At 38.2% G+C, this 25,937-nt stretch overlaps 1 protein-coding gene across 1 annotated transcript; it reads right to left on the bottom strand.

The window, feature by feature from the left end:
• TRDMT1 (tRNA aspartic acid methyltransferase 1) lies at positions 1-25,937 on the bottom strand. Its single transcript, XM_072412779.1, has 11 exons — positions 25,754-25,937; positions 18,329-18,438; positions 12,038-12,114; positions 8,748-8,819; positions 7,704-7,769; positions 6,317-6,386; positions 4,395-4,478; positions 2,213-2,553; positions 1,487-1,544; positions 812-941; positions 1-210 (listed from the first exon to the last, which is right to left on the bottom strand). The coding sequence occupies exons 1-11, from the start codon at positions 25,815-25,817 to the stop codon at positions 104-106; spliced, it is 1,179 nt and encodes a 392-aa protein (XP_072268880.1). The 5' UTR covers positions 25,818-25,937; the 3' UTR covers positions 1-103.

Below are 25,937 nucleotides of genomic sequence, written 5' to 3'. Positions count from 1 at the left end.
TGTTTATTGCATAATTTATTTATTTTGCATAAAATACTTAGTAAAAAAAAAAACGTCTTTGGGGTCTTGTTGATCCTTGAAGCTGTCTGCATATTGCACTAAGTCAATGTGACTGAAGTAGGAGGGTGATAAGTCTGGCAACAACGTGAACATTCAGACTGTTCCCTAGCAGACGATACTGCTGTTTTATTGTTATCTTTTCTGGAAAACCTGAGCGGATATAAAAAGTGTTACAATGAATGATGCTAGTTTTCTAGTTGTAAAACATAAACTAAAATTACACATATATAAGAACAATCATTCAACAGTAATAATTCAGATTGTTTAGGATAACAATGTCACCATATATAAATGACAAATAAAGAATGAAAATATTAAAAATAAATCAGCAAGTTGATATGAAACCTTTATACTTTCCTTTTTTCAAAAATCAATCCAACTTATCTGCCAAGATCAGTCACGCTGCAATACTTTAGTTCAGGATGTTTGCAATAGATATAGTTTAATACATGACAGCTGAGGCCATGTACAGCTCTGGTTTCTTCTGCCTGGACCCAGATATGGCTCAGACTTTTCACAGTGGTATAACATATTACTTGGACTCCTATACTAAAGGGCTATTTTAATGGGGTTTGGCTAAACAATCATTTTTACATATGTATTTAGTTATTTCCTTAAAGCTAGTACGAAATATTATTTAAAATAAGGGTTAATGAAGAAAGTATATAGTTAGGACTCGTCTTTACATATCTGGATTTGTTAATAAAAAAGGCTATGAAAATTTTTTGCTGTTTACCAGTGGAACACATACCAAACTTTGCTGGGAATCCGTGAAGATTTGCGATTTCTCTTGGTGTGAAATATCTAAGTTTCATTGTGGAAAGTTTAGCGAGCTTCTCCTCGTCAGGCAACGTTTCCAGTGATTTATAGACAGAGCTTATCTGCATCACAATATGAAAAAAAGAAACATGAGGGTTCAGAAGCATATAAATAAGAGTAATAAACCATGGAACATAAAGCGATCTTTCATTTGTTCTCAGATCTGGCTCCATTTTACAGTAACACGGTCCCTTTATTGCTTTCATAAGAGCCATTTGGATTAATATGTCAACATCCTCCCAATAAATGTATCCCAGCCAACTAGTAGACACAGTTTGTGAAAAGAGAGCAGACATTTTTCTGCTCACTTGGCTGAACATTTAACTCATCCACTTAATGAAATTGCTATTGTTCAAAAGCAATAAAGCATACAGTGACACAGACAAGGTCCGTCTGCCAGCATGCTTGGTATATAAAGCTGTCACTGGCCTACTCGTTATTTTAGCTAGGATTTCAATAAGGTTAATGATCTTTACCAACCAAACAGGCACTTCTACTTCAAAAGCCTTCAAGCACCAAGGGACACTTAATGGAGAGCGCCAATACAATGACTGCAAAACACTAAAAATGATATTTGTTTAATAAAGAGACCACTGCAGTAGTTTACCTCTACATCTGTTGCCGTCTGTAAAACAGAACCCGTTCCTTCCACATAATGCCCATATCTAAAATAACAAAAGTGAGAATGACACGCTATTCAATAAGATGTTTTGTGTGCATGCATCCAATGTGAACACCAGCCTTCAAGTGGCAAATTTACTTATTATTTCAGTAACTCTTTTAATTTAATTATAACTCCCTGAAAGAAATAATAAATTACTACCACATTTCAGCACATTTTTGAGGGGTAAGTCTGACAACTTTGTTCAACCTGAAACTAGACAACAGAAGGTTGGCAAAGACATGTCACCTCAAATCTCCAAAGATGAGGTCTTGCTGTGAACCCAATGCTGCTGGGTTATACTGAGTTGGATTTGTATTTTTGTCTATCCAGTACTGACATAGTCACAGTCCTGCTAGACAGCACATACAGCTTAGTGACCTGACTTTTTCTCTGTTGCAATGAAACAATACAGCAGTTTCCCCAAATCTGTGATTGGATGAAGACAAAGCAGCAACAGTCTGATGAGATCATCCCTACTGTCAGCAGGTTTCTTGTCAGCAAAATACACCCAACTGGCTGTTAGTGCTGCTTCTCCATCTCCCTGTCTGGCTGCTGCCTTATCATTACTGTATTCAATAGTGTTTTCTCTGATATTCTGTCTTGAGTTCAGCTTTAAATGTCATTTAGAAATGGATTTGCCCTTTACAAGCTGCTATGTTGCACACTCACCCTTTTGTGAAGCAAGTTGACCTTCGACATGTGGGTTTAACGATATCCAGGATCAAAGCGTATCTTAGTAATGACTTTGGAGGCAGAAGGTACTGGCTGATCTCTTCTGTGTTCTCTAAAAAGTCTTGTAGAGTATGTACAGAGAAGTCATTGTCCTGACTTTGTTTTCGCTCCAGCTCCTCAGCCGTTTCCAGCTTGTATACAATATCTCCTTCTGGGCACTGGGCACTGCTGGCTGCTTTCTTCTGATGTGTGTCTGCCTGTGGGTGCACTTCCAAACCCAGATCACAGCCAGTTCTCTTTACCTCTGATTCATTTGTACTAGGAAAAGTTTCAAGAATCTAATATGGAAAAGTATATAGTTTATTGGTATACAGATATATTTGAGCCTAAAACGTGTCCATAGTAGCCGTGTAAAACAGATTATGAAATAATTAGTGAAAATGATAGGTAAGCTGTGTGAATCAATACATGAATTGAGCTAGGGGCCCCTTGACAACATGAATAATTAACAATTCTTATATATACACAAAGAAAATTCCCTTTGCAGGGTGTGTTATTTGTTTACTATGTTCACCAAAGAAGTTCTCTTCTGCTTTCTATTGCTAAGGCTATGTACACACGTCAGATGATTCTTGTCCCATAATCACTTCAGGGACGTTATCGGATGAGAATCTGGCTTGTGTACAGCACTCATCGCCTGTCTTGGCGGAACAGCGGACAACGGCGAGGAGAGTGCAGCGGGGTGCTGCTCCATTGTTCCCCCCCTTTCTATTCATAGAGCAGAATGGTGACGTATGTACAGCGCTCATTCGTGCATTGTGCAGTCCTTTGCCATTTGAAAGGATCGTGAAAGATTCTTTCCAACGACAATTATTGCATGTGTGTACCCAACCTTACTATGGGATGCTGAGGGTGTCCAACACAGTACCTGCCCAAAAGCAATACCAAAAACCTGGAAAAGGAAAGGCCTAGCCTGTCAGCCGGTAGGATTCAGAGCTCTTAAAAAGCCCCTATTCCCTAATAGATGATCAGGGGAAAAAAAACATGATGTGCAGGTACCTAGAGTAGAGTTCAGGTGATCTTTTACATTTCAGGACTGCTTCATATAGAGAACAGATTCTACAATTACCTTGTGGAATGATTCAACTTTTACAGTGTGCCTGAAAACCATTTAATGTTTTAATGAAAACTTTTGCCTGATAACTGAATGGCTGTATTCAGAGAAATCAGGTATAATTACCTCTGTGACAAAAAAATTAACAGTACAACCTGTACATTTACAGACCACCCACTAAAGTGTGAACAAAACTTATGATTAGTAATTACGCTAAGTGCATTCATTTCCATGTCCTGTCTTGCAGTGATGCACTTCTATAGTTCATTGTCTAAAGTAAGCCGTTACCACCTCCATATTTAAACCCACACAGCATTTTAAGGACAGGGTGTCCATGCTGCATTGAACAGATTCATGAAGGGCATTACAATGACAATACAAATAAAAAGAACACAATGATAAATAAGGACAATAACAGATAATAAACTGTGATGGTGCTTAAGGAAAAAAAAAGTTATGCAGCTGGTTCTTACAAGCTATCTGCCTAAATAAGGAGCAATGCTGGAAGCAAGCAACTCCTGAACTCACTAAAAGAAAAATTTAGAGTTCTCTACTTGTAAATTAACCCAGCAGCATAAAAAAACTAACAACAATAACATGTGGAGTAATTCCGCAGGTAGGTTGTGAACACATATTTACTTCAAATGAAACTTTTTATGTGGATGGCAGCATATCTACAAATATTGCTCTGTATCATATCAAAGGTCATCAAGTTGGTCAAATTTTATCATCAAGTTAATATCTGTCTGGAACGTCTTCCATTAGGAATTCTGGGCCATGTACAGGTTTCCAGGTGGTAAAGTGCTTGTTCAGCATGACTGCATGAAAGGTGATTGCCTCAGAAGTAGAGTGTGAATTTACCAATAAGCAGGTTTTTCAAATAGCTATTTTCAATAGCAGCTCGTTAATATACAACCTCTGGAGGAAATCTTGAGATTGAGAAAGGCTCCTCTAGAGTAATAAAGCTGTAAAGTTGTGAAATATTCTTTCGCTATTGCACCTTTAAATCATGTGTGACTGTTGGTTCATTTCATACTATAAAGCAAAAAAATGCTGGAAGCTTACTTTATTGGTGGTCTGGAAAGCAAATGGCTCTGACTGTAGCTTAGCAATCAGAAAGTACCGCAGCCTTGAATTTGGAATTCCGAGCTAGTAAAAAAAAAAAAAAGATTTAATGAGCGCCTAGCATGCAAATCTGGCAGCCACATAACAAGTGTCTAGCAGAACAACCACAATGGAGTTGATACATGAAAAATAAACACAAAAATAAAGTGTTTCCAATAGCAATCAGAAACACAGAAACCAACCAAGTGAGATTTACACTAAAAAAAAAAAAAAGCATGATTATGTAGCAAAGTGCTACACACATTTCCTTCCCTCCAGTACTTACATATGAGGCTGAATGACTGTACTGATTTTAGTGAGACCAGTACAATAAAAAATACACATGCCTTTATATTATCAGGTGTTTTTCAATAAAGTATTGTGGTAAGCAATGGCATTGCATATTTGTTTCATTAAAAAAGCTACATGTGCTGTAAAAAAATATAAGTAAACTGTTCATCCATCCAAAATATTTAAAGTTTTGCTCAGCCAGTCTTTCCACACTTATGCTTAAAGCAGTCAAAGGGTGAAATACATTCTGCAGCATTCTGTAGCCTCCCCACTAAAGCACCGGACTAATATTAAACAACACTAATCCAGGAAGTTTGTTCTGCACATTTCCCTCTTGCAAACTGAATAGACCCTTCCAAACTAGCTTCCAGGGATGACAGCGCTGTGAGATACATAATTGGTTCACAGTACAGAACCTACTGTATTCAATGCTATTTTTTCTGCATGGGGAATTATTGAAATAAATATGATACATTTATAAAAAAAACAATATAGGATACAATTTGTAATAACTCAATTACATTTTTTTACCTGAAGTTCTACTCTACAGGCCAAAATGGCAACTTGAAGTATATAGCCAGACAATACCCATTAATCTCAAACCTCCCTTCCCTTCTAGGTCATGTCCCAGCAGACAAACGCTTGCCATGATGTCATTGCTGTGTTTAAAGAGGAAATCCCTAAATCAACAGAGCCAATAGGAAATAGAGAAATTATGGCACCAAATGGCAGATAAAAATGAGGATGCTTGTGGTGCCTGTCACAAAATAGTGCACAATACTGCATCATAGGAATTGTAGTGCATAAGCAAGTAATTAACAGCGCTTTTTATTAATAATATTATTAACTAGTATTTATATAGCGCCCACAAATTATGCAGCATTCTATAAAGTCCATAGTAATGTCAAAAGGGACACGGGCGTGAAGCGTCCTCAAAGGGATGGTTAAAGACATGAATGTTTGTGTAGTGCATACAAACTATACACTGGAAACTGGAGTGCCCGAAGGAAACCCATGCAAACACGAGAACATACAAACTCCATGCAGATAGTATCCCAGCCCAGATTTATACCTGGGGCCCAGCGCTGCAAAGGCAAGGGCAGAGGGGAAGTATAATTATGAAGGATTTTGCAGATTTTGCAAAAAGTACTGATTTTTAAAGCAACTGTTTGTTTCAAATGGGGGGTGAGCATACATTGCTACTTTTTAATTAGGAGCTCAGCTTTAACTATTCATCACAGTAAAATCCTCAAATTTAAGCCCTTTACACACTGCAGAGTGTATCTTGCGGTTTCCTTCTTCAGCTTTAATTGGCCCTTGAGTGTTTATGGTAATGTTTTAAACACATTTACAAATAATGAAAACAAAAATGAAGTGATGAATGCTGGTGAATGTGCCCTTGGCTGGTGCTTCCCTTAAGGGAAATATAGCCAGTTCCAAGTGCACATATGGTTTTACCCAGAAACAGATTAATTTTTTGAGTGTATGCACTGAGAAAGGAAAGAGATGGCAAAGCAAATAAAGGACATAAAGCACAATCGTATGCCAACATACAAAAAGGAACCTATATGCAGCAAGAAGTCTTTACTTACACATGTTGGGGAGAGAAGAAACTCCTGGAAATGATACCCACAGCTTTGCAATGTTTTGATCAAGGTGCCTCTGACAAAAAAACAAAACTATTGAACAGAACTCAAAAGATATTCCAGCAAACTGTCCTAATTATCTGTTCACTATGCTGCCAAACTGCCATCCTGGCTCTGCAGTGCACCTGAATTCCCATCCTGAGTGTCAGAGCTTGTTCCCATGCATGGAAGCACAGACACAGTTGTCTATTGATATTGTTATCTGTGTTTTTGTTATTTTATGACTTGTATCATCCTAAAGCAAATGTAAACCAAAAGTGAATGGCGTTTAGTTTGCCAGCATGCTGTGTTTTAGAAATAACTGTTATGATGGTTGGTGTTTTTAAAATAGAATATTTGTATTTAAAGTGAAACTACAGTTACACTTTTCCAAATTATGGATAAGACGGCATTATTGCAGAAAGGAACAGGCGATGTCCATTCTGCAATAAGCACCCTTTACCTGCCTGATCACCCCCCGGGGGAACTGTCAAAAACTATACCCAAAAATCCTGACGTTTGCCAGGACTGAATGAACTCTCATTCGGTACTGAATAAACTCCCATTCAGTCCCCCATTCAGAACTCCTACCAAGATGGCCAAAGAGCATATCTAGGAAGAGAAGAAGGAAAAAGATGGCAGTGCACTGAGATAGATTGGGGAATTATGAGTTTGGCTGAGTTTACAAGTTTAAATGATGGTTGAATGTTATTTTAAGAGGGAGATTCTTAATGGTGATAATAGTAGACCACAACAGCATAATATGTGTTGAAACCACCACCTGTAGTCTTCATTAGTGTCAGGGGGACAATGAAGGCGCACAATCCACAGACAGAGACAGTGGCTGTCACCTATAAGAGGCAGTAGCTAAAGAAAGACCTTCATGGCAGGAACACCAAATGTATTTTTAAAAAAGGTGCAGATTTATAGCAACCTTGCCAGGTGGCCAAAGGATCAGAATGAAGCTGCAGGTGGTCTGGAGGTTTAAGGCACTGACACTACAGGAAGTGATGATTTTCTAACAGATTGGGTGCCCTAATCACTTTGCATAGACAGCCTAACCTGTACAGAGGTTGTGCAACCCTAAATATACCTTGTGCAGATTAAGAGTAGATATTGGTACATAAGGCAAAATGTTGTTTCTGAATAACCGATCCTCTTTCAGCACAGATCATATGTCAAGGTTCCTGTGCACATGGCCAGCACTAAAAACATGTGGAGCAGCATTTTCTCCAGGAAGGAGTCAGTACTTTAATCTTAAAATTAATCTGAATTTAACTCCTAGAAGACTGTTAATATAGTTTTATGTTAAAATTTCAATAACTGTACATCCTAAACCATTGTTTTGTTTTACCTTGCTTCAGATGATTCAAATCCTTTCACATTTTCCAGAAGAATGTATTTTGGAGTTTTCTGAAGTCTAGAAACAAAGGACAATGTAAAGATGCTCTCAAAAGTTAAAATAGCAATGTCAATCAAAAGATCATTCCACAATACAGGGCATTAATTAGGTTAATCCAAACACAAATAACATTTAGGCTTATTAGAGACACTTCACGTGACTCCTGGTCATCGCAAGAAGGTCCCAGTTCCCCTAAAGATATTTCTCATTCATTTTATAATACTGAACAGATGAACTGAGTAACCAAAAACCAAAGTTCAAAAATGGTGTTTTGTTCCTGTAATTCATTTTTCCATAATATAAAATAAAATAATAGGTTTTGCTTTAAATCGACTCTGCCCAACAACGCATACTTACCTTTCTTTCACTCCTCCCCTGTGCAAGCTACAAACTGAGTTACTAGCTGCCTATCACAGGTGGCGCTCCTGTTCCCAGCAATATTAAAGAGTGGCAGGAGAGCAAATAAAACCTCAGCATATGCTGCTGGCGGAGGGGTCAAATGAACCTGTTGCTTTGACTTGCATGGACAGAGAACAAGTTCTGTGGCTATTCCATTGTATTAGTGCCAATCTAAGTTTGAGTGTGCAATTGCCTTGAACAATTGTCAATAAATATAAATACATTTCAGTTTACATTTTGCAGCTAAGACTTAAAATCTATGGCAGAATAAGCTGTAATGAAAAACTGGTTGAACAGTTAGAATTCATATATCACAAAAATATGCATTTTATCAGTGTATTTAAGTCTGTGCATGGGTTGTAATAATTGCTTTTCATTTTCGGAGAATCAGCCAAACTATCATTTGAACAGGTTTGCCAAAAAGTTTTGCATATGATTTTTTTTCCCTCAACTAGAAAACCCTTTTATAACATTTTCCACAAACAGAGTCATCCTTTTAAACAGATGAAACAGTAATAACAAACATGTTCCAGTTATTCTGAACTTATCACATTGTGTTTGATCCAAGAATAATCTTGAAAAGAAAAGACATTGCACCTTGGAAGGACTTCCAAAACATAAAGGAAACTCTTTGCCCTTGGGTCAGACACATCGCCTTGTAAGCCTATCCTACCAAGAAAAAGAAATAAAAGAATAAAATAATTATGTATTATTGTTTTATATAAATTATAATTCAATGGTCAACGTGTAATTCTACTGCAAGCATATTAAAAGCACATAAGGTTAAACATATAGTCATGTGAGCAGTTAGTACACCCCATGGAAATAGTGAAAACAAATTGTCGCTTTTCAATAATTTAATTTAACAAACATTAATAGAGGTCGGTGTGCTGTGGCAAAAGAAAGTACACCCTTAACTTTGGAAGCTGATATGAACCAATGTATCAGGAAAATTTTTTTTACAAAACTGCCCACCAATGTCAGACATCAACTCAATGATATGTCCAACCACTCATCCATACAAAATTCCTTGCTCCATGGTTCTTGGTGGATTTGCTAGTGTGGACTGATTCATTAATGTGTTTCTGGTTCAACTTTTACTTCTCGGATTGATAGACTTAGACTCTTATCAAACACACTTTGATATAATACAGGATTAATAGTTGACTTGTTGATTGGAAGGTGCCCAGGGCTTGGAGCAACTAAAAAATCCAAACACATAACATTTCCACCATGGTGCTTCACATTTGGTATGAGATTCTCAAATGCTTCTATTTTCACCACAAATATCTATTGTAACTGTGGCCAAATCACTCTATATTTAATTTATTAGTTGATAGCTATTGTTTTGTGAAGCCCGGTTTTTGCTCATTTTTTGGACAGCATAGCCTTTTTCATGCACAGCTCCCATGCAGGGTAGATTGGTGTAGTCTCTTTTTAATTTTAGCCTTTGCACTTTCATACCACCTGTGCCCCATCTCTTGCCTTCCTGGGTGACTCTGAATGACAGGCGAACTGATAAAATGCATGTGCTGGCTGCAAACTCTAAATGGTAGACTGGTATTTTGTGTTTCTACTTGTTATTCTCCACAATAAAAACATTGAAATCTAAACGTTTAGCATGTCTTCCTTGCTGGGCTGAGGTCCTGGAATTTGTTCTCACAAGGTACACTAGTGTATATCAGTGTTTCTCAACCAGGGTTCCTCCAGAGGTTGCTGGGGGTTCCTTGAGCAATGATGAGATGAGATTTGTGTCTCTCAGGTCAGTAAACCAACACCAATGATCTTTTTGGCCACCTATAAGGGTGGCAATCTTCCCACTGGTGATGTAGAAAGCATTTTTCTTTCTGACTACCACACTAACACACTGTTATCTATGAATATAGTAATTATAGAAGGTTAAAATGTTAAAAAGGTTGAGAAACACTGATGTACATGGTACACTACAAAGTAAAAGTGTACAAGTAAATGTCTTACTATCATAATACAGGTAGTCCCTGGGTTAAGGACCTCCGACATGCGAACGACTCCTAGATACAAACATGGGGTCCCTGATCCTTATGTGCAAGACGGATGGGGGCTTGAAGGGGGGAGGGGGCTGTTTGCATGACTTGCAGAAGAAATATTTTGCTAAACACAGCTGAGGTTGGGGGTGATATCTTTCTGCAGCCTCTTGTAACTCTTTATTGACCAAGACAAACTCTGTAGCTGTTTCTTTTTGCATACCAAAGCACAGATTGCTCCAGAAGTTAATGAATGTCTAGGCTTCATAAAGATTTTTTTTGCTTTGTTTGTGATTAACTCACAGTGAGGATTTTTTACAGTAACTAAGACCATGCTGCCTAATATAAGTTGAGACAAACATCTGTCCTAATTGCAAATATTAAACTAATGTACCTGTTCCGGCTTACATACAAATTCAACTTAAGAACAAACCTACAGTCCCTATCTCGTATGTAACCCGGGGACTACCTGTAGTAAGTTAACTGGTTTCAGGTAAAAATTGATCCCTCTATGTGTAGGACTTGGTTAGGCAATTTGGTTGTAACCTGTTTGGGATGCAAGGGCCAATCATTCAAAGTTGTAAAGTTCTGTGGAATATTCCAACACCGTGTAAAAAAGGAAGATTTTATTGAAAAAAATGTTTAGGAAAATCTCTCAGGTTTTTACGGAGAAAACTAGTTTTACTTCAAAAATATCCCCAGAAGGCATCGATGAACCAAAACGTTTAAGTTTATATTTAGAAATGGGTTCAAAAAGCTGGATTTTTCAGCCGCAAAAGATTAGTTTAATTAAAGTCGACTGCATGCTCTACAGAGTTCCATTGTCAGGTTAAAAAATGTAAAAATGTTAAATCTTAAAAATGATATACACATAAATTGTAAGAAAAGGCCTCCTGACGCATTTTGCAGTATTGGTTTATAAAAAAACATATCATAAATTATATAAATAAATATATATATATATATATATCAATGTCATTCTATTTTAAACACAAGACCAATAAGTGTAAATTTTTTCTGATTGTTTCTGATTATTATGGTGTTACACCTTAAGGAGGACTATTTTGTGCATTGTGCAACTCAATCTTCTAGTATATAGTATTGGCATTTTCATGTAATGGATGCTGCAGATTGACATGAAGTCACTCCATATTCAATATGAGTTGTGATATTTGGGGTCCCCTTTTTAATGTATTCTCTTAATCTGGCCCAAGAGCTCTCCCCTTTTTCTACTTTGCCGCTGTGCAGGGTGGTGAACTTTTGCAATATACACAAAACTACTTCTGCTCCATTTTTCCTAATGAAGTAGATATGAATCTGCAAAAAAAATCTATATTGTTCTTTGATTTCTTGGTGCACCCAGTTTATGTTCTATGTATGTTTGGAGTCATGGTGAATACACAACTATGTATAATTAATATGGGCTTCCAGGTTTTTGAATTTTTTGGTTTTTGTGCATATCATGCTAATTTTTCTTGCAAATTTGGAAATTATTTTACAATCTGATTTTAGTATATTGTATTTAATAAAGTTTTGCATTTTAATACATTAATTATTGCCTCTCAAAAGTCCAACAAATCCATTTTTGTGGCAAAGTGAAAAAATACACCATAGAGATATAAACCTAAATCATATTATATCATTTTTTAACCCATTTCTAAATATTTTCAAAACGTTCAAATGTTTTGGTTCAATATCCATTTCCCTAGGGGTTGGCATGAATAATATCCGCAATATTCTGTACCAAAAATTGTGGGTCTATTTTACCTTGTAACCAACATCATGGCACATTAAATTGAACGCTCCTTCTCTTTTGCTCTCACTAAATCGACCCTATTATTTTTGCATTATACTGTAAACATTTTCTTTAAGTTCATATCTTACCGTGTAAATGGTTGGCAGGGTGGACTCATTAGGATCATATCAAATGATAAGGAATCCAATTCTTTCAATGGTATTCCCTAATATAAAGGAAGGAAAAAGCAAGCTAATTCACAATCACAAAGTATGTTTTTTATGGCATCTGAACAATGGAACCCACAAAACGACTTAAGGAGAAACCCCATAAAATACCGTAACTGGTATTGTTATCCAGGAAACGTTGGAGCTGTTTATGTGGAAGAGAACATGTACTAAGTTTGCACTAAGAAAATATTTATATAAATTTCCCAGCTAGCTAGGTCAGTCTTTCGACACGACAGGACAGAAGTCTGTTTCTTTTTGCAGTGCTCTTTAAATGAGCATCTCAGTGCAAGCAGGGACTTCATTGTACAATGGCCTTATATAAGTAAATTAATGATTATGGAGATGCATATAGAATTCTATGCATATTTGTAACCTTGCATTTTCAAGCAGACTTTGGTTCAGGTATGCATTTCCTTAAATGATGGTGAACAGAAGAACTCCAGTCTATTAGGTCTGTGTGCAAGTGTCTACAGTCTGCCCACAAAATCATTCCTAATAAACTACTGATTGCAAAATATATCAAGGTCAGTATTTTTTAAAACTAACAGATAATTATGTTCGGATAAGATGTTATTGTCAACAAACATGAACTGAACAAGCTGCCAAGAAGTGCAGATTACAAAAGGTGCCAAGATATTATTGCATTGTAAAACCAAAGCAATGTCCCTGATTGGCGCACTCCAGCCAAATCTAACTGGTCTGATCTACCAGATTTGGGTTGTAGAAACCAGATTTGCACGTATACAAACTTGAACTATTAGATTGTGGCAGAGGCAATGACATAGACGTACAATGATTGAATAAACAGGCAGATTTAGTTGATATATACATTAATTTTCCCTACCACCTCAACAAATTCAGAATCAGCTTTAGCTTTGTGATTGAGTATAAAGCACAGCTACTACTTACCAACAATTTAACTACTTCCATTGCATTGTTCATCTTTGCCACTTTTATTATAATCACCACTTTGTGAAAGTACAGTATGTAAGCTGTTTGAGGCAGGGTGTACAGCACTGCGTAATATGATGGCGCTAAATAAATCCTGTTTATTATTATTAATAATAATAATAATAATATGAAACCACCATGAAACTGTGTACACCTCTTCCAGATATGGGGATCCTATATACTATTCAAGTGATAGCAGCTTTGATTGTTGGTTTAGGGTAAAAACAGTACATCAACCTAAGCATTGATTGCCACTGTACAAAATTTGATCATCCTTCCATAAATATAGAGCAATGAAAGTGTCAATCAGAGTTTAACAAATGGAGTTAGAAGAAGTATCTCTTAGCAGTGCTCAACCCAGAATTTTTAATGCTGAGTGGGAAGAAATTTTAGGCGGGTGGCAGCCCCCTGTATTGTGTCCCAACTGTTCAGTAACCACTCATAATAATGATTTTATATATTTTTTTAAGCTGGATCTGATTAAGCTGTAAAAGAGGGTTGGTCCCTGTATTGTTATACAACCAGGTGGTTACTGAAATGTGCCGGGCCGTGCGCCCAGCTAAAAAGGGCTGGGGAGAACACTGCATAGTATAAATATGCCCCTAAGATTCACAATGAGTAGCAAAGAGGGACCTCAAGGAAGGATTCCTGTTAAATACACACATTGTATAAATAACTTTCTGCAAAATAATGTTTATTAGCATTTTTAGCTAAGTATATAAAAGTATTAGGAAAACATATGAACATATTTAGAATCAGTTGCCATAGCTGAGTGGTAATTTTCCACACTTAGCTGCTCGTCTGTTTGATTAGTATTTTGTAGAAGAATAGCAGACATTTTCTATCTCCTTTATCTGTAATTTGGAATACTGAGTTACACAACTAGCAAGTAACTCAAATAGAGAGATACGTTGTATATCGGTAGCTCTTTCAACCATTGCAACATTTTTGTTTAATATTGAAAAGCCTATTAGAGCCTTTCTCAACCAATTTACCACGGGGGAACCCTTGAAATAACGTTCATGTCTTTTGGAAGAACCCATTCTATAATTACTATATCCACAGCTCACAATACATCAGTGTAGTGGTTAGCGTGAGAAACGCCTTTTATACTACTGGCCAGTGAGAAGAATGTTAACCTTACAGATACAGGTAAAGTATCTTCTATGTGTCATAGTGACATGCATCAAAAATGATGACAGCAGTAAAAAGCCGTCTTATCAGTTAACCTTTGAACAAAGCTAGCTCTGTTAATGATATTTTTCCCAGAATAAAAGTTTCCATTGGGCCGATGTTTCATTATGTTACTTTCAATGGTGCAAAAGTATTGAAAATGCTGTAGAATATCTAAAGTCCAGATGATTTTTGCCTATTTTGATAGAGCATGAAATAGTCAGAACTATTGTGTGCTCAGTGATAAAAATGAAGGGTACATCTCACCAGTAACACAGTACACTTCCAAAGTTATCCAAAGCCTAAATATCTCTGCTCTATAGAGCACTCAACCATCAGAGTGGAATAATTGTTCCACCTGACAGCCACCATGGGCATTACTGCCGACTCCAACATCCTGCATTGAAGAATGGACCAGCAGCAGGAAACAAAATCTGCAGAGGAAATAATATTGTACACAGCTAGGACTGGAGAATACTTGCAGACTTTAGGGAACAGAAAAGCAGCAGATTTTCAATACTATCAGAAAGTTAATATTTTCACACTTTTAATAATGGTAACTTATTGGGTAAAAATGACCTAATCCATGTGAATTGCCTAACTTGAACATTAATAATGCCAACAGTTAAAAAAATTAGTAACATGGATTCAAATATGTAAAATGATTTTGAAGGTAATTAATACTGAACTGTATTTTTATAGCACCAACATATTACAGAGTGCTGTCCATTAAGTATGGGTAGCAAATGACAGACAGAAATAAGGACACGGGACGAGGAGAGGACCCTGTCCAAAAGAGCTTACAAGCTAAGAGGAGCAGGAAGTAGCACAAAAAAGGAGGGGGGGTAAAATTAATTTAAAAAAAGCATGACATTTATTGCAACATGACAACTAGACAACTGTACTGACGATAGAACATCATTCAAAACTGTTATGATTGACATTGTCATTCTATGTATTTTGCAGATGGACAAAGCTGCTTCATCAGGTGGAGAGGGTGCAGAAACATGGCATGTTACATACAGACCAGCAATACCAAACCTGACCATGCACTTATCCTTTGGTACTTTTTTTGTAGTCAATGAAACAGGAAAGAAATCAAATGGCTGGGAGACTCCACCAAAATATAAATGTGTGAATAATGCTTTCAAAATCCCTTTACATATTTGAATCTGTGTTACTTAAAATGGCTTTGTGTTTACTGCTTGCCTGCTTGCTATGGAAAATTGTCAAAAAAAAGCTACCCAGCGCTCCTGGCTTCCCCTGCATGGAATAAAGCCCCAGCCCCTACGCAGGAGTTACGTCTTCTGAGCCAAACCAATCAAGATGGCTGAAGATCGTCTCCAGGAAGAGAAAAAAATGGTGGCGCCTGGCAATGATACGGGTGAGTCTCGCAGGTTAGTCCCGTTTTAACCCTGAACACCATGAAAAACTAAAGATTTGGGTAAGTCAAATAACCCACCAGAACGATTTTGGAATGTGGAAGGGAAACCCATGCAAAAAAAGGCGAGAACATACAAGCTCCATGCACATTGTGTCCTTTCTGAGATTCGGATTTGGGACCCTAGGGCTACTATCTATTCAAATGTTAGCTATGCAGTCCAAGCAGTGCTGCTGCAATGGATGTGGCATAATATTACAAACTCATTAGGAAATAGAACAATCCATATACATATTTCATCAGTGTATCTGTCTGCATGACTGGAGTATAGCTTCAAATGTGTACAGCTACTTACCAAAATCCTAATATTTTAGCAATCCCAGAGAACAATAAAAATGTTCAAATTTAAAACTGCACAGAAGGGATAAACTGGCTGATGACCAGGATAAGACACAAACATTGCTATTAAACAACAGGAAGCTTAAAAATAGGTAAGTGACTAAAATATTGTCCTTTTCCTCTGTTTGTACAAAGGAAATGTCAGGAAATAATTATCACAGCTCTGCAGAAAAAAAAATATATGTGGCCATGTAAAGGGCAAATGGCATTTTGCAAAATTGTAGTTTGGGTAATAATCTTATGTATGCCGTACATTAGCTTTGTACTAAGAAGTTATATATTTGTGATAATTTCATTCTGCAATCGTAAAGCCTATCTGACGTTTAAGTTTAAATCGGCTAAATATGTTTCGGGATTATCAAAAGAGAATGGTCCTGATTTATTAAAGTTCTCCAAACCTGGAGAAGATAGACAATCATTGATGAACCTGGGTGATCCAACAAACCTGGTAAGGATTTCTTAAAAATCATTTGCTTTTTGTTAGCAAATGTTTTCTATCCTGCACCAGGTCCATTTTAGGTTTGCTGGATCACCCAAGTTTACTCGTGAAAGTGTTTCCATTCAAGGTTTGGCTTTAATAAATCAGGCCCAGTGTGTGCAGTTTAAAAGCAGCCACAACAAATGCCTGTTCCCTGTCAACTCTTAGAAAATAAGCTCTTGGGGACAGGGTCCTCTCCACCTCCTGTGTCGCTGTCTGTATCTGCCTATCATCTGCAACCCGTTTATTGTATTGCGCTGTGTAATATATTGGTCCTTGCTCTCCATGTTGCAGAAGGCCAACACTTACTGAGCCTCAGAATCAGAACTAGGGCTAGTTAGGAGAATGAATTTTGTTACCAAGTTATAGGTCACACTCACAGACCTAAAGAATGTATTTTATATATTTAGGGCAGGTTCAACCTGCTTCGGGATTATGAGATCCCATGAGGCTTCTGGCAGCTGGCAACAAAAGAACCAGCCTCTGCGCATTTGACAGCTTCGGACCAGATACTAGTACCCCTCACTGCTGCCCCTATTTTTTTCCTATGAAGCTGCCACCTAGAGAAGCTTCATGTAGCATCTCTTGAGAGGCTGGGGTTCCCTGGAATGAGGAAGCGGCAAATGTGCGACATCATGGCCAGAGTGAAGAGGCCACAGAAATGTCATCACTACAGCATTCAACTAGGAGACAAACTTTTCTACTCAGGCTATAGCTAATTAAAAACAAAATATTTGTGATACATTGAAAACTTTTATTAAATTTATCTGCAACCCGACCAGACAGTATACACAATGCTGCTGATACAATTATTTGCTAGTTATACTGGTCAGTGACCAACATAAGGAGGACAATAATCAGAGACTCAACCAAAAGACCAGTGATAAGTCTGAAGGTGGTGCAATGACAGACAAATGATTTAAGAAATTGTAAAGGAAATATATACAATGTAGCCACCCACCTAGCTAAAAGTTAGTGAAGAGTGAAGGAAAAAAAACATAGTGGAACTCTGAGGGTTCATATTTTATTGTTACTCTCTGTACAAAGTGTTATCTTATGCACAATAAATACTAAAAAGCCAAATCAAAAGATTTTATTTCCAGGCTGTATAACGACGCATGGAATTGTGGAAACAAACAAAGGGGGTGAATACCTATTTAAACCAATTAATGATCCAAATGTGCAAATAAAAGTATTAAAAATGAATAAAAAAACGCATGAAGTTTGTATGTTTTCCTTGCTCTCACGTTATTTTATCCTGGTTCTATGTTCTCTTCAGTGTGCTATAAGATTTAGTGGTCTAATAAGGTAATTTTTCACTTATTTTTTAAATGCTCATTCATGGCTTTTATTGGAGATAAGAAGATTACAATAATCATTAGCAGTACCCAGGTACGGGCAGACTTATATATGTCAAACATCTGCTTGTTCCTAACTATTCTGTATAATACCTCATGACTTGTGAATGGGTGAAAGCACCAGACATGGCTTCCTATTTATATGGCTCCCTTGAGAAGACCTGCACAATCCAATTCTAATAAAAATTGTTTGAGCTATGCTAGAATCAGGTTTTTTAAATATTATAACTGAAAATCCATGAGTCAGCTAGAAATCAACTGATAATAAATCTGCTTCCTGTAGTCTGACCAGACAAGTGCAAGCGGATTGCTAGCCATTCACTTTTGTTGTTTTGATATATAGGCATAGGTATGTGTTTTTATGATTTTGAAGAATTTTTAATTAGGACCTTTTTACCACTAGTCCAAAGTAATCCCATAAAACAAACTTTATTGTTTTTTTTTAACCTAACATATGTAAAGAGACTTACCTCTATGGATTTTGGCCATAAGGGGGTGTTTGGAAAATTATATTTGTAGACTTCATTAGCAATGGTATTGACATCCACAGCTGCCACCACTTCAGCTGATGCTCCACTTTCTGAAAAATTATCAAAAAGAATTCTTAATAATTGTAGAAAACCTGTAATGAGGGGAATACAGAGCCAAATATATTTATTTATTTATTTATGGAAATGATAATAGGTTAATGATACATATTAAACCTGTGTTGGGTAAAGAGAGATTGCACAATTAAATATCATATTTGAGCAGTGTTTTTTAAACTTTTTAACATAGAGGATGAAATAACTTTCAGATCCTCAGGGAACCCCTCCTATATTACTTTATCCGCAGGTCACAGTACAGTAGTGTGGTGTCAGGAGGAAGATTGCTTCTTAAATTGCTGGCCATTGGGAAGAATGTCACCCTAAGGTTGCGTGCACATATTAAACTTTTTACAAAGACTGAAAGATGCAGGAACAAGTGCTGTACATACAGCACTATTCTGGTCTATGGAGCGCTGTACACACGTCAGATTCTCGTCCGATATCAGCCCTGAAGTGATAATTGGACAAGAATTATCTGACTTGTGTACGTTGCCTTACAGATAGCCAAAATGATCATTGGAATCTGCTAAAGTGACCCGGGAGTCACAAACTTTTCACTGCTCAAGGAACCCCTAACAATATCTGGAGGAACCCTAGTTGAAAAACACTGTATTAGAACAGCTGTCGCCAACTGGTTGTCAGTGGCTCTGGCCAGTGCGCCCCCTCGCGGGGTACTTCTCCTGACCCTTCTAGGCTCAGAGGTGCGATGGGAGAGTGGGCAGGTTCTGGCATCATGACGTCACTATGGGGGAAGTTTCTTCCCCTTTGAGTGACACACAGCTCCACGCGCATGAGTGGGTCCGGAGCCCATAAGTTTAGTGGTCCGTAGGTCCAAAAAGGCTGGCGACCGCTGTGTTAGAGCATTCTGCTCTTGTGTGTGAATGTAGAAAGAAAGGGCAACCTAATCCTTTTGAGATCAGATGCCTGTTTTGCACTAAATGTCTGGCAGGTACCCAAATCCACATAACTATTTTTACTCTACACCTTTTTGTCAAAGCTCACCAACCTACAAATATGAGATCAAAATGCCACAGTTCAAGAAAACCCTTAGCAATCCCTGGAGGAATCTGGGGGTTTCATCTGTTTATTACCACTTACTGCAGGCTGCCTGCATATCACTACACGAGGGGGCAGATACAGGACAAGATACCTTGCAAAGAGAGAGAAGTGATGATTGTTCATTACAGGAAGCTCCTGTACAGAGGCAAAGTTTTAGGCTGGATTGCTGAATAGATTTAGAAGCACAGCACAATTGAATGAATACATGCTTTTTGTATTAAGACAATATTTGCTTATTTCCTAGAATTCAGCACACCTTTACAGGTAAGAAAACACTGACATCTAGTGTGCTGCTACAATAAAATACCCAGCAATAATTATCCTTTAGGAAGAGTATTGCACTGTGGTCTTTTGCAGTCTAAAAAATGATTAATCAGGCAGGTTAGTATTGCAGAAAGAGACAATGTACCTTCTGCAATATTCTTTCTTACCTTCCTGAATACTGAACTGTCAAAAAAGCGGGTTACCGGCCATGGCCAAATATTGCAAAGAGGAAGAAAAGAAGGAACAAAATGTCAAAATTATTAAAATAATTATAATTACTACCTTTATGTGGGCTGACTGTAGAGCAAAAATCAAAGATCAGGCATGGCTGTATTTTTAAATCAATTGGGTAAACTTTACATTGAGAACAAAACTAATTTTTGTGTTAGATAAATATTTTTATTATATAAAAGGGTAAAATTGCAATTTGGAACAATTTGGAGTTGCACATATTCAGAGTCAATTGCAAAGAGTCAATTTGAATTGATCAGAGTTTCAATTGCAGTATTGATCAACAACCATGAAAAAAATCACATGTATGTCCAGACGTGTCTATACAGTGGGCCTGATTTCTTAAAGCTCTCCAAGACTGGGGAGGATAGACTTTCATGGGAGAACCTGGATGATCCAACAAACCTAGCATTGATCTGGTCCAGGATCTGGCCCTGCACTGTGCTGTATGGTCTGTTCATTGGCATATACACGGAAGAGGAGATCGAAGGAGCTTGGAGGATTATGAACTGCTTTAGGGGCGCTATCTGGTGCACCAGGAAGCCCCTTATCCATCAGAGGAACAGGATGTCCATTGAGCACTGCTGCAGACTGGTCCTCAGTTTCCTCAGGAAGTACACCTTGATGGATTTTCCAGAAGAGGACAAGGATGTCTAAAAGGACCCCCCTCCCCTCCTCCCCAAGCAAATAAATATTTAAAAGAACTCTAATACAGCTTTGAGCATGTGAGTTCCTCCCCTTCCCCATTACCCTACACCCCTATTCCATTGCACAGGCAAACGTTATTGTTACTGTAATATATTACTATGTTGTAAGCAGTGTGTACAAACTCAAATTAAGCTTCGGGCCTGGGAGTGCTTTAGGAATAGATAGGTTTGGTATATAAGGTGTTGCATGCAGTCTGGTGGGGTATGGCGGAATCACGCAGGACATGAGGGACGGGCCTTGGCCTTGCACCACACGTTAGGCATCACACTGCAGTGTGCAGGAATGTAAGTATTTATTTGCATGTGTGTTAGGGGAATTGTAATGTAGTGTTTTTTTATGCAATTCTTTGGGTGAATGTGCCTTAACTGTATTGCTAGTCCAAGTTTGCTGGATCACCCAGGTTCTCTCATCTCAATCTTTTCCAGTCCTGGAGAGCTTTAATAAATCAGGTCTAGTGTGACAGATGTCTGAGACCACGTACAGCAAGTTCATTATCATTTGAGTGGCAGAGTCACTGTTGCTTTAGTACAATTTGATAAGGTTTTAGTTTTGATTATGTACATGTATTGATTGTATAAGTACACTTGAAACAATCAAGTGATTAAGGTATTTTATTGTGATGTGCAAATATTATTGTATGCATGTATCTTGGCAGTGACAAATAAATATCAGATTCCCATGTGGGTATTTTCAGTTGTTTATCAGAGCACTGGAGAAAATGAACTGCCAATGTTCTCCTTTATTAACCCAAAGAATTCCTGACCAAGCTCTGTGACTCCTACTCACCCCTGCCTGGACTCCTACACCCAGCACTCACAGCACTGGAACTCTTGGTGACCTCGCCAATTAGTGGGAATTGGAGCTTCAGCCAGTCTGCAAAAACATTTTCTATCAATTATGGCATTCCTCTGACATGTGGAGGAACTTCACTTTGAAGGCTGGGAGTGCTAGAAAAGCAAGATTTTCCATAACAATCACAGTTTTCCATAACTCCTCACACCACACAAAGATACCTGAATGATTATTTGTAAAATCCAATTTAAGATTGCTGTCAATAAGTAAATCTTATAGCACAAAGTGCAAACACAGCAACCACGCTAAAGCCAATGCTGGAGAACCTTGAAGGATCAATAGGGTATGCATCCCAAAATCTGCAGCTTTTATTTCTTCCCTTTCTCTTTATGTTACCTTTTACATACAAGGAAAGTGTGAATTTGGTTGTCGAAACCTTCTTATTTCCAAAAACATTTAGGGCTGCACAGGGTCAACATTTGTGAAGCTGAAAACCATAGCATGACAAAGGCATTCTCCCAAATCATTAAAGCTATACAAAAAGCAACATCTGTTTAGGTGATCTGAGTACTGGCTGGTGAGATAACATCTGGGGATGATAGCCATCTGGTATACAACCATGACCCCATAACCACTCGCATGTACATGGTACCAGCATCTGGTGTACAGCTATGATCCCATAATTTTATGTGTGTACATAGTACCAGGTACCTGGTGTACAACCATGACCCTATACCAACATGTATGTACACAATACCAGGCATCTGGTGTATGGCTGCAACCCTATGACTACATGCATTTACATAGTACCAGGCATCTGGTGTACAGCCATGACCTTAAAGCTACATGTATGTACATAGTACTAGGCACCTGGTGTATAGTACCCCATACCTATATGCATGTTGCATCAATCTCAATTAAAACATTTAGTTTAAATCATTCCCTTCATTTACTAACGATGTTAGCATGGCAAACAATCACTTTTTCTGCAAAAGTTTATTACCTAAAATTGAATCACTGTATGCCATGACCACAGGCGCCCAGAGCAGCCAAGGTGATAGAGACAAGAATGTCACATCACAGGAACATGGAGAACTAAATATTAGGTTCATAAATATGAACCAAACATATAAACCATCTGTGCCACTCATTTGTTCTCCCCCCTACCCTTTCCATAAATCAGAATGGCTCTCATTTCTGCATCTTTTAGTCTTTTGTCATCGGAAAAGATCTTTTACAATCCAAGGTCAAAAACGAAAACGAAGATGAAAATGACAAAAGACTAACGCGTGTACATATCCTTACTTTCCTACATACCTGGAAGTGTGCCGGACATATGGGTAAGTCTATATTCCACCTAGAGGGGGTTATTGGGCTTAGTGCAACAATGTGTGACAGGCTCATTTTAATGACAACCTGTCCCAACAGAATAAGGACAATCTAATTTTTTTACTTCTAATCATGCAAACAACAAAGGTATTATTATCAGTGAGTAGCTGATCCTTTGTGGTCCAATCAGAGGTTGGGGTGGGGCCTGGACCAGGCTGCACTCCTTAACTGTTGTAGTGTGCATGGAGGTCCAGAAAGAGCCTGTGCTGTCTGGCAGTGGTGCCCGGTTCACGAGACTGAAGAGAATTTCATCCAATCACAGGATATATGTGCCTCACCTGTGTATGGTGGATTTGTTTGACTGTAGCTTTGTGTTGCAAGAGAATAGAAGGACCTATTTATGAAGAAGGGATGTTTATTTGCCCATTTGTTCCCGGACATCACTTTTATGGCTCCAAATTTATAAAAGGACAATCAGACTTTACACAGTGGTGATGGGGATTTGAATAACATACCATATTTACCTTAAATTGGTGAAAAAAGCTCCAATTCCTTGAATTGAATAACTAATCTCCACATTAAAAGTGGTGATCAGTGAACATACACATTCACTGCAGCTGCTGATCACTTTCAAAGTGCCAAACTATAAAATGGCAATCAATCTGAACGATATCTTTGAACAGTGATAATGATAATGATCTTCTAAAACTGGTGATCCTGTTGAAAGTTATTTGTGTAAAAACAATACTATTTTCCCAGAAAAAGAAATACTTCCATATTTAAACTCAATCACATCCTTTAAGCTTAGCAAGTTTCTTTTGTTAATCAGAAAAGTAAACATATTCATGCTGAGCAATCTTTGTTACTTTTTAGGAACATCTACTTATAAACATGATACCACTATATAATAGGAATATTATGATAAATATAACAATATTAGTACAGTAAATATGTTACAAATCCCTTTGGTTATAGTATTTTATCATGGATGGGAGGTAATAGAATTTCAGTCTTGTGAATAGTTTGCTATGTATCATATGCAAATGAACATGAAGTCAAGTTGATGCTGCAGCTCCCATTCCTGTAAACTGTCACTCTGACCATAATACTGTCACTAGAAAAGGAAGTCATAGAAAATTTCCAATGCAGGACAGCAAAAAGGCGACGTGTTTGATCCTTCCCCAGTCTAAACATATTGCTGTAATTGTTCTGCTAACAATATAATAACTGTGCTGTGTGTTGCGATTAATGAGTTAGCAAGGTGCATTGGGAGGGTATAAAGAATGAATGTCATCACAGCGCACCAATGCGCTCCAGTGTAATAGGTGTGTGTTGACAGAATGCAACATTGTGAACCCAGCCTTGGACTCTTGACACTTCCTGGAGTGTCAGATTCCTGTTGTCCCCAGCTGTGTAATGTGGCAAAATTCATCACAATATCACTGCCAAGTTGTATAATGATGTATAGGGCAGAGGAAGGAGCCACAATGAGGGGAAGGGGACACAGGCATCAAATAGTCCTGGAGGTTGTAAAGACTGAAGAATCCTTTGCAGGCTGGAACACAGTGAAAGAAGGGCCATGGGTCACCTGAAAGGTGAGTATACAGCTAATGTCACCCATGCAAGAAGTCACTTTGTATTTATCACTCCCTTGCCCCACACCTTTTGTAGCAAGGTGTGGCTTCCTCACTACCAAAAACTGTCTGAAAAAAGGCACCCTTTTCATCCGCTGGTGTGGAAGCAACGCATACTTGCGCGTCACCTCCCTGCTTTGCCCCATATAGATTCTGCAACCAACAAATTTACACTGGCAGAAAGATCCCCATTGAAATATCCAAAGGTGGTCCACACAGTCCACAGTCCAAAGGTGGTCACACACACATTTAAGAGGAACTAAACTGAAAACTTTTGGTTTCTTATTTTTCTAAAAAAGGCTTATCTTAGGTTAAACAGCCTCACCACAGTTGTTCTCAGGCACACTTACCTTTAATCCCGCAGGGCAGTCCGATCCGATCCATCCCAGGGTTGTTTTGCATGGGGTACTGCGTCGACCAGGCATCCGTCCCGGAGCCAGCGTTCAAGCGCCGCCATCTTCGTTTCTTCTTTATCCTACCTCACCTGGCGCGAGATCAGGTGACGTAGGATGAAAAAAATGTGTACATCTCCCTGCACATGCGTGAGATCGGCAAATTTTTCTCTTTGCGCGAAAAAGGCTTCTTCTGCGCATGCCCGAGATGCTCGGACATGTGCAGAAGGAGCACCCAAGAGCCTCTAGGGAAGCGTGACTGCACCACTCAGGTGGTGCTGCACCCTTTTTTTAAAAAAAAAAAAAAAAAACAACAGAATTTTTACCTTACATAAAAGGGTTGTCTACTCTGTTATGTAAAGTGAAATTTTAAATTTAGGTACGCTTTATTATGATCATACAGCTGAACTATTGCAAACCAAAATTTTCCAGATTTGATCAAATTGGCAAACCCCTGATTACATTCCCTGGAGAAGCAGAATTTTGTACCGGTCAGGAGAACGCATTGCAATTCCATCATGTTACCTTTTTAATAGATTGCATATATCTATACCTTATAGATAGAATTTTCCATCAATATTTTCAGTCGACTGTGCAGAAAAATACCATGTGTTGCACTGATATTTTAATGATATTACAAAGTGCTACACATTGCATATTTTGTTGATAAAATATTTGTTTATAGGTATAAAGATGACTAATATCTGTGTTTATGGCCAGTTAAGGAACTTTTTTTATGGCTAGGAACTGAACTGTGGGGTGTTTATGTATTGTGGGCCTGTAAGGTGCAGTTCTAAGTGCATTCCGATCTATATATTGTGTGTGATCACATTGGTGCTGTGTGCAGCCTACACGTGTGTATGGACAGGAAGAGGAAGTCCGCCATGGGCTGTTATTACCTGTCAGGCCGCAGTGCATGCCGCCCATCCCGCTATACAGCTCTAGCACCCGCAGCCTGGACATTATTCCCCGGCCTGTGCTCTCTCCTCCTCCCGGGGCCTGTGCTGCCTCAGCCTCCTCGGCCTGTGCTCTCCTCCGCCCCCGCTCCGTGCTGTCCCCCCTCCGCCTGCAGCTTCTCCCTGT

This window comes from Pyxicephalus adspersus, chromosome 5 (genome assembly GCF_032062135.1).
Source record: "Pyxicephalus adspersus chromosome 5, UCB_Pads_2.0, whole genome shotgun sequence".
NCBI lineage: Eukaryota > Metazoa > Chordata > Amphibia > Anura > Pyxicephalidae > Pyxicephalus > Pyxicephalus adspersus.
The sequence above is the reverse complement of the archived record's forward strand: the minus strand, read 5'-3'. Positions and strand labels throughout refer to the sequence as shown.